The 12,350-nt window shown below is 40.2% G+C and overlaps 1 protein-coding gene across 1 annotated transcript in view; it reads left to right on the top strand.

Moving 5' to 3' along the window:
- The window catches only part of LOC124141855 (solute carrier family 22 member 15-like), a 45,890-nt gene that overhangs the window by 24,637 nt on the left and 8,903 nt on the right, over nt 1–12,350 (top strand). The window contains exons 3-9 of the mRNA XM_046510009.2: nt 5,706–5,911; nt 7,714–7,929; nt 8,421–8,660; nt 9,552–9,686; nt 10,074–10,156; nt 11,165–11,282; nt 12,272–12,344. Coding sequence (XP_046365965.1) covers nt 5,706–5,911; nt 7,714–7,929; nt 8,421–8,660; nt 9,552–9,686; nt 10,074–10,156; nt 11,165–11,282; nt 12,272–12,344 — 1,071 coding nt within the window. The remainder of the gene's footprint in view (nt 1–5,705; nt 5,912–7,713; nt 7,930–8,420; nt 8,661–9,551; nt 9,687–10,073; nt 10,157–11,164; nt 11,283–12,271; nt 12,345–12,350) is intronic.

Consider the following 12,350-nt stretch of genomic DNA (forward strand, 5'->3'; position numbering starts at 1 on the left):
ACATGCACATGTTGTAGTCGGAAATAGTACAATGAATTCTGCTTTTTACATAGATTTCTTATGAATATGGAACGGGTTTTGTTGCTTTTGTTTACAGTAAACGGCAATCATAGAAATGTACATAGGGTTATATTTTCATCAGCGTTCGACAAACATGTTTTCTCTCTGTCTCTCTTTCTCTCTCTCTCTCTCTCTCTCTCTCTCTCTCTCTCTCTCTCTCTCTCTCTCTTTCTCTCTCTCTCTCCAAGACACGTTGCATGCAAGTGGCTGTTGTCTCGGTGCCCTCACGACGTTTCTGTTAATAATTAAATCAATTTATATTGTGAGAGCTTTTATGCTCAATACATGCAGAAGTAGGTTTGCGTCGACGTAATACTTGAATCATAGTGGAATCGTGAACCTACACCATCATAACTACCACTGATTTCTCTGACTCATTAATCTGGCAATACTTGACACGCCTAGATCCAGGAGGTCCCTCTATCGAGGTCTGTACATTTTGAGAGATGGGTATTGTCCAGTGTGTGTATATTTGTTGTTTTACGCCACACTCAGCAATATTCCATCTATATAAGGCCCGTGAAAATCTGGGGTAGAATAAGTCTTGAGCAACCCAATGCATGCTTGCCGTAAAAGGCGACTATGCTTGTCGTAAGAGGTGACTAATGTGATCTGGTGGTCAGGCTCGCTGACTTTGTAGATGCATGTCATTGATCCCAATTGCGTGGATCGATGCTCATGGTGTCAATCACTGGATTCAGACTCGATTACTTACTTACCGTCATATAGCTGGAATATTGCTGTGGCGTTAAACAACCAACCAACCAACCAACCATCTATATAACAGCGGCCTTTAAAGGATCAACTCTGGACTAGACAATCCAGTGACTGATATTGTGAGAAACGATCTACGTCGTCGGGGTACGATGAAACGCCAAATCAACAAGCCTGCCCACCAGAAGATGTGATAAGCTGCCTCTCATGACCAGCATAGGTTAGAATAAGGGCTCAATTAGAAAACAGAGGGTGGGATGTAGGGTTGGGGGTGGAATTGTGGAACTCACCCATCCACCCTATATATATCCACCCCACACAACAAACACACATACGCCAGCACCCGACCCCCACCACCCTCCGCTCTAATCTGTGATCCGGTCACTGCCCTAATATAACCAAAATATGGCCAAGACGGTGTTTCGTGAAACCCATTTCTGGTGTCCCCCGCCGTGATATTGGAATATTACTAAAAGCGGCGTAAAAACATACTCACTCAATCCAAACGGTGTTTAACTCGCTCATTTCCCTCAGCAACGTATTATCATTACTTCTACATTAAACAAACCACCGAGTCAGGAAACCCCTGAAATAAGAGTCTCCTTTTAACCTTTCTACGGAGACATAAAAGGGATGTGAATGAGAGAGTCGTGAAGAACCTGTAATATCGTATAGTCTACTGCAGCGGTATAACAAGCTCTCCTCGTAATGACGAGCGATAGGTATCAATTTCTATCGTCGGGCAATTTTCTCTAACTTTGTTAAAATTAATCGAACTTTATGATCACAGGAAGGATTAGATTACGGTGGCATTGTGTTGTCATGGTTACAGATGAACGTGGCCATGACCAGGATTGTATTTTTCCTGAGGTGTGAATCCAGAACATATCAGTTTACCTTAGTGATGAAATTGTGACCGTTGTGAATTTATCATATTGACAGTATAAAATGGTTATCGTGTATACACTTGTCAGTTTGAGGCACAATTTTCACTCAAAAAAACCGAATAGGATTTTTAAAATATGCAAGTTGGGATTTATATTTCAGAAGATTCTTGTATTTACTTGGCAACTAACATGCACATTTCATCGGATGTCCCGACAAGGGTAATATTTTCATAAGTAACTAATTATGACTGTATACTCCCTAGGAAGCTGAGAATGAAATCGAGTGCACACTGATCCATTGACCGGTGTAATAGTGGTGTAGCGCTTTGAGCATGCCCCTGCGCGGTGTGGAAAGATAGAGCAAAATAAAAAAATAAACGCTTATGCAGTACAATAATGTAACAAAAGGAATTTAAACCCATGTTATATCAATTTCGTCTTGATAATGGGCTTACAGTATCCCTCTATGTGTTTTGTTTTGTAGAGGTACATGAGTGAGAATTTAAATGCTGCGTCTGTAGGCTATGGTTTTGAATCCCATTTTCTTCCAGATTATGTTTTGTCAGCACCAGACCCGTGCTTGAAGCTACTATAGGTTTCACGAACGTGTTGAACTTCAACGACATGCTTCAGTTCGGGTTTGTTTTTCTTCTATTTGAGCTGACACACAGTGATGCAACTAATCCACGTTTAAAATGGAAGTCAAGGTCCCGCGCTGACGTGAAATGGGGTTTAACGTCATACACAACAGTACTACACTTACATAGCGACGTGCATGCATGTGTGTGAGGTCAGCTTATACGAATGTCGGTTTTTTAGTCGGGGAACACTGTGATACCATAACATGAATACCCCATTCAGATCCGACCAGACCTTGTTTTTTATACCCTGTCAAAAAGCACAAGGCAGGGTAACAACAAGTGCCACCTTTAGTACCCCGGACCTTCCTCTCTCGGGGCAGCCGTTCTATCCACACCATGGAGGCGGCGAATGGGTTTTGAACCCGACATAATGAAAGGATTATTTTTGGCACGGTATAGTACGCAGCGGCCTTTAAAATCCCTGACATCTGGTTATTCTGACACACTACCATGTCAGTTTGGCTTGTATTCGGTCCGACTTTGCCCGGCCTGTCAAATTCAACTTCAAACTCACATATGTATCATCAAATGTGTTATGATCTATCGACTGGTATTACATCTACCTATATACCCCTCCTGGTTGGTCTTTCCATGTTTTAATTTCAAAAGCAAATTTGTATTTAATTTACTGAAACATGTAGACCGAATGTACATTGTATACATGTACGTACAAAATATTAAGTAAACAAAAACCTAACCCTGCTTATTCGACTGCTTGTAAAAATCTGATATCTCAACTCACAGCTGGTTAATATACATTTACTGCTGAATATTCGAAAAAGTGAGTGGGCTGGTTTGAACGACATACATGTTTATCACACTTAGAGTTTGGTGACAAAAGCGTTGAGGGGCTATAACAAAACACGTTCGTCTGAGTTTCCACAACTGTTCATTTAGACTATGGCACTGACGTGTTCAGGACAAGTCAAGTCTTAACTAAACACCCCCAGTCCTATTGCCTGGTCACTTCTGCTGAGTGGTCACGGTCTACAAATTGCTCACAACAACGTGTACCTCAATTTATTGAACACGTTCTGATTTCCAGCTGTGGAGAGTTTTACCAATGCCACCTTTTGTTCATCTCGAACTATTGACGGGGATGTATCGAGTGTTTGCCTGATGTCACCCTTGGGTCAAGAGTTAATATTGATTCTCTTATTAAATGAATTGTGTGTAGACCCGGGACCCGTCACTGTCGCTACTAATGGCTTGTTGACTTGTTGTCAATATACAGCTGTCCCGCTGTCCCATCTGCGGGGAGGATTTATAAGGATTATTTTTTAATACTTTCCTTCATCAGTGTATGATTTGTTGGGAGGGGGGGGGGGGGGGGGGGGGGGGGGGCAATCTGGCCTCTATTTGACATGGCTACAGCGCTCTAGTTTGAAACTGTGTGTGTGTGTGTGTGTGTGCTGTTTAACTTCACACACAGCAATATTCCAGTTATAAGACGACGATCAGTTGATTATCGAGTCCAGATCATACAATAGAATTGTTGATACCGAGAGCAACGATTCACGCCAAAAATCCGATCCATTCAATTATGAGTTTTGGTTGCTAGAAACCAATTCCAACCTCGATTCGTCCCCGATATACCACAATAGATATTGACAAACTGACAATGTATGCTATCACAATTATTCATTACAAATTTCCACTTTTATCACTGAAGGTATACATTGTTTTAAGCTGTATTTTTCTTCACACTTTAAATGTGTGTAATTTCGAACATGCATGGAGGTTCAAATGTCCCTTGTAGTGTATTTGTTGTTTTTCACACAAATGTATGCGGGCGTCCACAGACATGTACAGCGATAATGTACCCATAACCGTAGAAAGAATAAACGTACATACATCATATGGGACCGCATTCACTACAAAACGCGTAGGGTTGTCCAGTCAAATCGGAGAGGACAGGTATCGACGACAAATTACAGAACTGATACAAAATAATTAAACTGAATCAGGACTAAACAGAAAATCGTTTTATCTGATAGAGAACACAGAATTGTTGCATATATTTAATTGTGATATTATGGTTTGAGTTAAAAAGAAAGAAATCTGTAAGTTAAATAATCGCTTTTGCTAAGAATTGATTAAGAAACTATATGTAAGTTTAAAACACATTCACCATGTAGTTTATTCGACTATGACACATTCGCTGACTCTTAGTAAGGAACAAAATATCGCAGTGCAGAGTTTTCAGACTTATCATTCAGTACAGCCTTGGAGCAAGGCTAGCTACAGGGGGTGGGAAGAGGCTTCCGATTGGGAGACGGTCAGCAGGAGCAAGCTCACACTTGACGTGTAATAAAAGAGAGAGAATAGTTTATTTTCGTGTCATGTGTATTTTACATTATTTTACAAAAGTTGGCCTTTGATATAATACCAGACTATAAATGTAAACACAGTCGATGATACATCTGTGAGGTTAAAGTTGATTTTGACAGCCCGGACAAAGTCGGGCCTAACACAAGCCAAACACTTCTGATGAGAGACTATGTTGAGAACGAAGAGGGACAAGGCTTCACTTTCAGCACCGTGTATGCTTTAAATACCCCGATCTGAAACACCAAAAAGTGATATATAGGTACATATAATACCATTCTACAGACGTAATGACATTTGATGATACATCTGTCAGATTAAAGTTGATTTTGACAGCCCGGGCAAAGATGTTCCAGCTTGTATCAAGCAGTCTATTAGTGTTTCCGTCACTGGGTTACCTGGTTGAGACTCGATTATTTACAGGCCTCAGTTTGCTAAGTGAGATGTTAAACATCATTCACTCACTCACTATTAACAAATCAACTTAAACTTTCTCAAGATACCCTGAACACTATCTTAAGGTCATGGTTTGCCCAATTGTCTAAGTTGCTAGTGGTCTATAGCCTGGTTTTAAGTAATACTTAATAATCTACTGAAACATGACTTGTTTTATATTGATCCGGTTTGTTATACCTAAACAGTGATACTTACCTTACTGTTTTACTGTCTTTTATCGAGAGGTATTTGATACAAAGAAGTAACTAATTTGTTCACATCGCGATATGGCTGCAATATTGCCCATGCGATGTATAACTTTAACTTACTCACTCACCAATCGTCTAAGGCGCCACAGTTTTTTTGTGCAGAGGCGTGCCACCCCAAGGCGTGTAAAAAAACAATTACCGTTGGTTGGAATCCAACACTGTCCTGATTCTGTTTCTTAGATTGCCAGCACCATACCCGTACTCGTGGGTTTCACCAAAGTGCTACACGTCTACCACCTGCTTCACTTCGGGCTTTCCTGCTATCAAGTTGACGCAATGCGACATTACTGAAATACTGTTCACAGCTGAGATAAACCAAACCCTAGCAATCACCTAACACTAAGTCATTAACCTATAATTATCTGTTCCAGTGGAACCTAGTTTGCGAGGACAGTGGCGTAAAGCCGTTTATCACTGCTGTACAAATGGGAGGGGTGGTGTTGGGGGCTGCTCTTGGAGGACAGTCAGGGGACGCCATCGGGAGGAAGAAGACATACTACCTCTGTATCCTCCTCAACATTCTGTTTAACTTGGTGGCAGCCTTCTCCGTGTCGTGGCAGATGTTCACTGTTTTAAGGTAGGTTTCTATCTTGAAATTATTTGTTCAAAGTTCAATGTAAATATACGCACGCAGTGAAAAAGTATGCATGAAAGATAATAAAGAATAACATTGTTAATGAAATAGTGAATCATTCTACAATGAATTTGGAATTTACTCGATTCTGATTGGTCAATCAGAGGGTATTAAATCACAATAAACCCCCTCTGAATGAATCAGCTGGTTTGACGGCCGCATCACCACGGAAGCTAATATTCATAGAATAGTACTATTTTCAGTCATTGTCGGTAGTCATATTTATATAATTACATCTACAATTACAGGTTACAAAATGCACAGATGCGTTACTACAATATTCAAAGGACGTGTGGCAATACATTTCGTGCAGAAAACACGGTAGAAATCTACAAAGGGAATGTATTTACGTTTTGGAGACAACAGAGAGCTTGGAAGTTTGGTGCTTTTCGATATACGACTGTGACGTCATATTTTTTGCGTCACAATGAGCGATATGACGTCATCATGGTGACGTGCGATGTCGAGCGAAAGCCTTGCAAAGCTTGCTTTGTTATCTTTAGGGATGCCCACCTCATGTTAGCTTACCACGTTGCCGTGCTTATATGCTTTAAATGCCTGTCATATGTTCGAGTAAACAAACTGCTTGAGTTTATACAGCGCCATATTTTGTTCGGTGATTCCGTATTTTCAGATCGACAACCCACTCAAAACACTGGACTCAACCCATGTCGCTTCACTCAGTATATTTGCTAACACCAAAGAGTTCGCGTTTTATTTAGTCATGGTAGAATGGAGATAAACATACTGTGTTTTCAATGTAGAGCTGGGTTACCTGTAGATTTATCCGCGCTAAATTTAACATTTGAAACCTCACGCTGCGCGTTCGGTTCGAAATTCAATTAAGCGCGGTTAAATCTACAGGTAACCCAGCTCTACATTGAAAACACAGTATGTTTATCTCCTAAATCAACGACCCCGCCACATCGTGTAGGAAAACAAACCTTACTTTGTTAATCAATGCTCCTATTACTTATAAATGCTGTACAATACACGTACTTTGCCTTTTGTTATGGCATATTGGATTATAATACCTTACTGAATGAATGACATAATTAGCACTACTTTACTTCACTGCCGATACACAGTATAATTATCATTTACCTTACGGAATGAATCACTTGGTAATCAACATAACTTACAGAATGAATGACATTATGAGAAATGTGACCTTACTGAATAAATAGCATTACAATTAACGTCACCTCACTGAATATATAGCATTATAATTTACGTTACCCCACTGACTAATTGGTATTATGAGTACCAGGCATTATAATTATCACTAACCTGCAGACTGGGTGACATTTTATTTAACACTACCTTACAGACTTAATGACACGAGTAACATAACGTTACTGAATGGATGAGACTATAATTACCATTACCTTACTGAATGAATGACATTATAATTGGCAATACCTGATTGACCGAATGACATTTTACTTATTGACAGCATAATCTTACGTTATGAATGATATTATAATTAATACTACTTTATTGAACGATTTGCATTTTGAACGAATTGCATTTTAATAAACATTAACTTACTGAATGAATGAAATTCTAATTAACATTATGATTACCATTACCTTACTGAATGATTGACATTATAATTGACAATACCTTATTGAATGAATTGCATTTTTGATTAACATTACATTACTGAATGAATGACAATAATTTATTATTTCCTTATTGAATGAGTGATAATACATTGCTTATCTACATTTTAATCATTTCAGATTCTTCATCGGCGCCATGGTCGGTTCCCTGCTGGTCGTCAGCTTCAGCTATTACATGGAGTTCATAGGGAAATACTGGCGGCCTATGACAGGGACTATGCCTTTCTGGCCCGTGGGGTCAGCTTTGTTCGCTATGACGTGTTGGCTGCGACCCAACTGGTCCCATCTCCATATCATTACAGCCATGATCCATGTACCCTTCCTGCTAGGGTGGTTGTGAGTAAACGGTGCATTGCATCATATACATGTACGTGCGTTCTTCATGCGCATGATGATCTGTAACAATATACTGTGCAAGGGTTGCCAAATCGTCTAAGTCACCTCAATGTCGAGTTAGGCATGCCAGAATATATTTTAAGGTTTGTCGGCACCATACCTGTGCTCACCAAAGTGGTAAACGTCTAAGACGTGCATGACTTAGGGCTTTCTTCCAGCATCAAGCTGACATGTCGTGATGGTCCAAAAGTAAAACCATGTCTAACAAAATAATTCCAAATGTGCTGAGACGAATTTCAATTGGCTTGAATTTAAATTTTAAAACAAACTAAAAAGGATATTTGAAAAGTATCTAAGACGTACCTGTACACTTCCAAGAAAAAGGGAGAATATTTGAGTGCTTCTAAAGCTCTCGATCACACTGTGTTATATTGATATACTGTTCAAAGGGTCCGTAAACCAAACTCACTCACCACTCACTCTGTTCACAGTATTGTCCCGGAGAGCATGCGGTGGCTGGCAGCCCATGGTCGTCTGAAGGAGGCCGAGGAGGTGGTGGACCAGATGGCGAGGTACAATGGCACAAAGAAGCCAGCAAATACCTCAGCCATCCTTAAACAGGTTGCTGAGGAGGAACTGCGGGGGAGAGAGTCCAACCGAAAATATACCTACCTCGACCTCTACAGACCATGGAGTTTGTGCTGGAAATCCTTTATAATACAAATCATTTGGTGAGCTGGGTACATTATATCCTTACAAGCAGCAAGTTCTTATCGTTGAGCAAGCATAGGCTTTATCAACAGCAATTCGATCAAGTCGTATTTCATGTTTGTTACGAGTTTCATCACTACAGATAATTTGTTCCAACTGGCGACCCATGCCCCTGACACAAAACTTGTGAGCGTAATGGCTATTGCTGTCCCCTGAATGAACTACAGTGAATCCTCGATATGATAGTGAAGTCTGGTCGATAACTGTTTTAACAAAAAAAGTTACAGATATAGCTACTTACGCGTGATTCGTTAATTCTGAAGTAAGTTAATCTCGACGCACCCTTTATATTTCCAGGTCTCGCATTCAGGTATACCTACACTAAAACCTGGATCCATTCCTCTTGTTCTTGCAATCTCAAATTACCCGCCCTTGATTTCATTTAGTTTGATTGGCTACGCTACGCTGCTATGTCCAATCAGAGTTACACACCAGACACAGTGGTGGGTCAGCGATATTAACAAGGCGGCGAGTTCCATTTACTACGATCGAGTTTGCGAAAAAATTAAACATTGAAAAACTGACTAACACGAAAGCCCTCAAAACTGTTTTAATGAAATGATTTTTTCATGTCCATTACAAAAGTAGCGGTGGCTTTATTTATAGGCAATATAAGTTACCTCCCTCACCTGCTTTCTTTTTCGTTATGTCGACGTTTGATTGGTCGGTTAATGTTAATGAAAATCAAGGACAGGTAATTTAATCGCGAAAACCTTACGAATGGATCCTGGGATTAGTGTAGGTTTACCGAAATGCGAGCGCTGGAGGTTTAGAGGGTGATCTTGACGACATCAAGAGGTACTACATCGTACGGATTCACGGGACTCATTGTACACATATTTATGATTCAGGTTGAATGTAGCCTGTGTTTATTACGGCATCTCATTCGGTGTTGGGCATCTGACGGGCAACCTGTATCTCAACATGTTCCTTGTGGCTGTCATTGATATACCTGGGAAGCTCGTCGTTTTCTTCCTCAGCAACATGTTAGTATGATGATGTAAAATGTTACCCGTAGTCACTTCAAAGATGACAATCATTTTGAAAAGGCTTGGTTGGCAACCATATAACACCAATGAAATCGACTTTGAGTCAACATTTTTCAAAAGCTTCAAAAGCTGGGTGTTTCGTCATAGTAAACAATTATTATGTAAATTTATTGATGTCGGAGTTATAGAGTTCGAGTGTTACTGAGAAGACTGTTAGTGATGAGAAGGAATTAATAGTTACGTTTAAATATAACATTGGTTGTTGGGCGAAGAAGTGTTTAATTGAGAAAAACGGCTCCAGTAAATTAAGATGAAAACATTGCTGCAATTGAAATATTTGTTCCATTTATTGTTATTTTGTTATTTTTTATTTATTCTTTTCAGAATTGGGAGACGGTGGACAGCGTTCATGTTTTTTGCTTTGGCTGCATGTGCCGCTTTTTCTGTGGTCATCGTGTCCAGCGTTGGTATGTGCGTCACGAATGTCCGGCTGGGTGTTACGATAGCAAACACAATACAATGACAACACATTATACTCACTGCGAAAATAATTACCATCAAAACAGTGCTGTTTCAAAGGCTGTAGGACCGCCTCCGTGGTCTAATGGTAGAGCGTCCGCCCGGAGAGCGGAAGGTCCGTGGTTCGATCCCCAGCCGCGGCATACCGAAATACGTTAAAAGATGGTACTTGTTGTTACCCTGTCTGGCGCTCGGCATTAAGGGGCTAAAACAAGAACTGCGGCATGGTATCTCAGTGTGCTAGCACTATAAATCGGCATCAGTCCGGACTGGTACAAGCAGCCACACACACACACACACATACACGTGCATGCACGTCGCTATATAAGTGAAATAATCTTTGACGCGACGTTAAACCCCATTTCACCTCATAGACTGCAGTTACATGATTTGTAAAACATGCGTGTATGTTTACACTAGGTGAAGTAAAGAATCGTCAAATTAGTTTTGCATCTTTTTGACTGTGCCTTAGAAACTGTGACCATATACATTTATCGATAAAATAACTCATAATAATTTTGATGATATGGATTTATCTATTTTAAAACTCCAACACCGCAGACCTGTCAAAACAAACCAGGATTATGTGATGCCGATTTGAAGCATATTTGGATAAAAGTAAAATCAATAGCTCATCTTTTCTTCCCTTCGCTAATGGGGAACCACAGCCAACCTTGCTTGGAAGACACTGAATTTCTAATATTTTGAATCTATAAAATGTAAGGCCAAGGCTTACAAAAATAAATAGGATCTGGGTTTTTTAACTTTAAAAATATCTCTATGATAAACAAGTATATGTACATGATCACGTTTACTTTTGGAATTTTGCTTAGTGCGGCTTTAATCAAAATACAAACAAACAAACCTTCGCCTTGATTACATGACATGTACTGTTATACGGCAACAATCCGGAAATGTCTATCTGTCTCGCACTTATACATCTGTCGTGACTACAGGGACTGCTGATTGGGAAGCTATAACAACAGTCCTTGCACTGGTCTGTCGACTCGGGATAGCAGCGGCATGGGCCTGCCATCTTGTCTTTGCCAGTGAAACATACCCTACTGTCATTAGGTAAGAAGTCAGCAAAATGTCATCTGGTAGAAAGCCACCCTACCATTTGTCATTTCACCCTAGTGTTAACAAGCAGAAAGTACACCTGATGTTATCACTTAGAATGTTATCAAGTAGGAAATGATCCAATAATTATCAGGTAGGAAGTGATCTGAGAGTTATCAGATAGAAAGCCCCCTCTGTTTGTCATCAGAGTGACACTACTGCCATCAGGTAGAAAGTACTCCGACTGTTTATCACCAGGTGGGGAGTAACATTATCGTCATGAGGTTGAAAGTACACCTTGTTTGTTATTAGGTTACGAGTGACATTACTGGCATCAGGTAGAAAGTACACCTTGTTTGTTATTAGGTTACGCGTGACATTACCAGCATCAGGTAGAAAGTAATCCGACTGTTTGTCACCAGGTGGGGAGTAACATTATCGTCATGAGGTAGAAAGTACACCTTGTTTGTTATTAGGTTACGAGTGACATTACTGGCATCAGGTAGAAAGTACTCCGACTGTTTATCACCAGGTGGGGAGTAACATTATCGTCATGAGGTTGAAAGTACACCTTGTTTGTTATTAGGTTACGAGTGACATTACTGGCATCAGGTAGAAAGTACTCCGACTGTTTGTCACCAGGTGGGGAGTATAATTATCGTCATGAGGTTGAAAGTACACCTACTGTTCGTTATTAGGTTACGAGTGATATTGCTGACATGAGGGAGAAACACTCTACTGTTATAAGGTAGAAAACCTACCTTCAGTAATAAATATTGTAACTTTCATCCGAAGGATGGTGATCCTGGCGTTATCAGGCTGGAGGTCACCCTATTGTTTACAGGTTGAACGTCATCCACGGGTTGCTGAGGTGGCAAATCGTTAAACTGTTATGAGGTAGATTGTCAACCTACGAATGCTACGTAGAAAGTCATGCAACACAATTTACTTTTTGTCAGATAAAAATTGAATGTATTTGTATTTGTTCTCAAACCTGATTCCAGGAACCTGGGTTATGGTGCTGCTAATACGGCTGCCCGTGTAGGGAGCATCGTGTCACCCTATATTTTTATTATGGTAAGT

The sequence above is a fragment of the Haliotis rufescens genome, unplaced genomic scaffold (genome assembly GCF_023055435.1).
Source record: "Haliotis rufescens isolate VD_foot unplaced genomic scaffold, xgHalRufe1.0.p SCAF_7, whole genome shotgun sequence".
In the NCBI taxonomy this organism is placed as follows: Eukaryota; Metazoa; Mollusca; class Gastropoda; order Lepetellida; family Haliotidae; genus Haliotis; species Haliotis rufescens.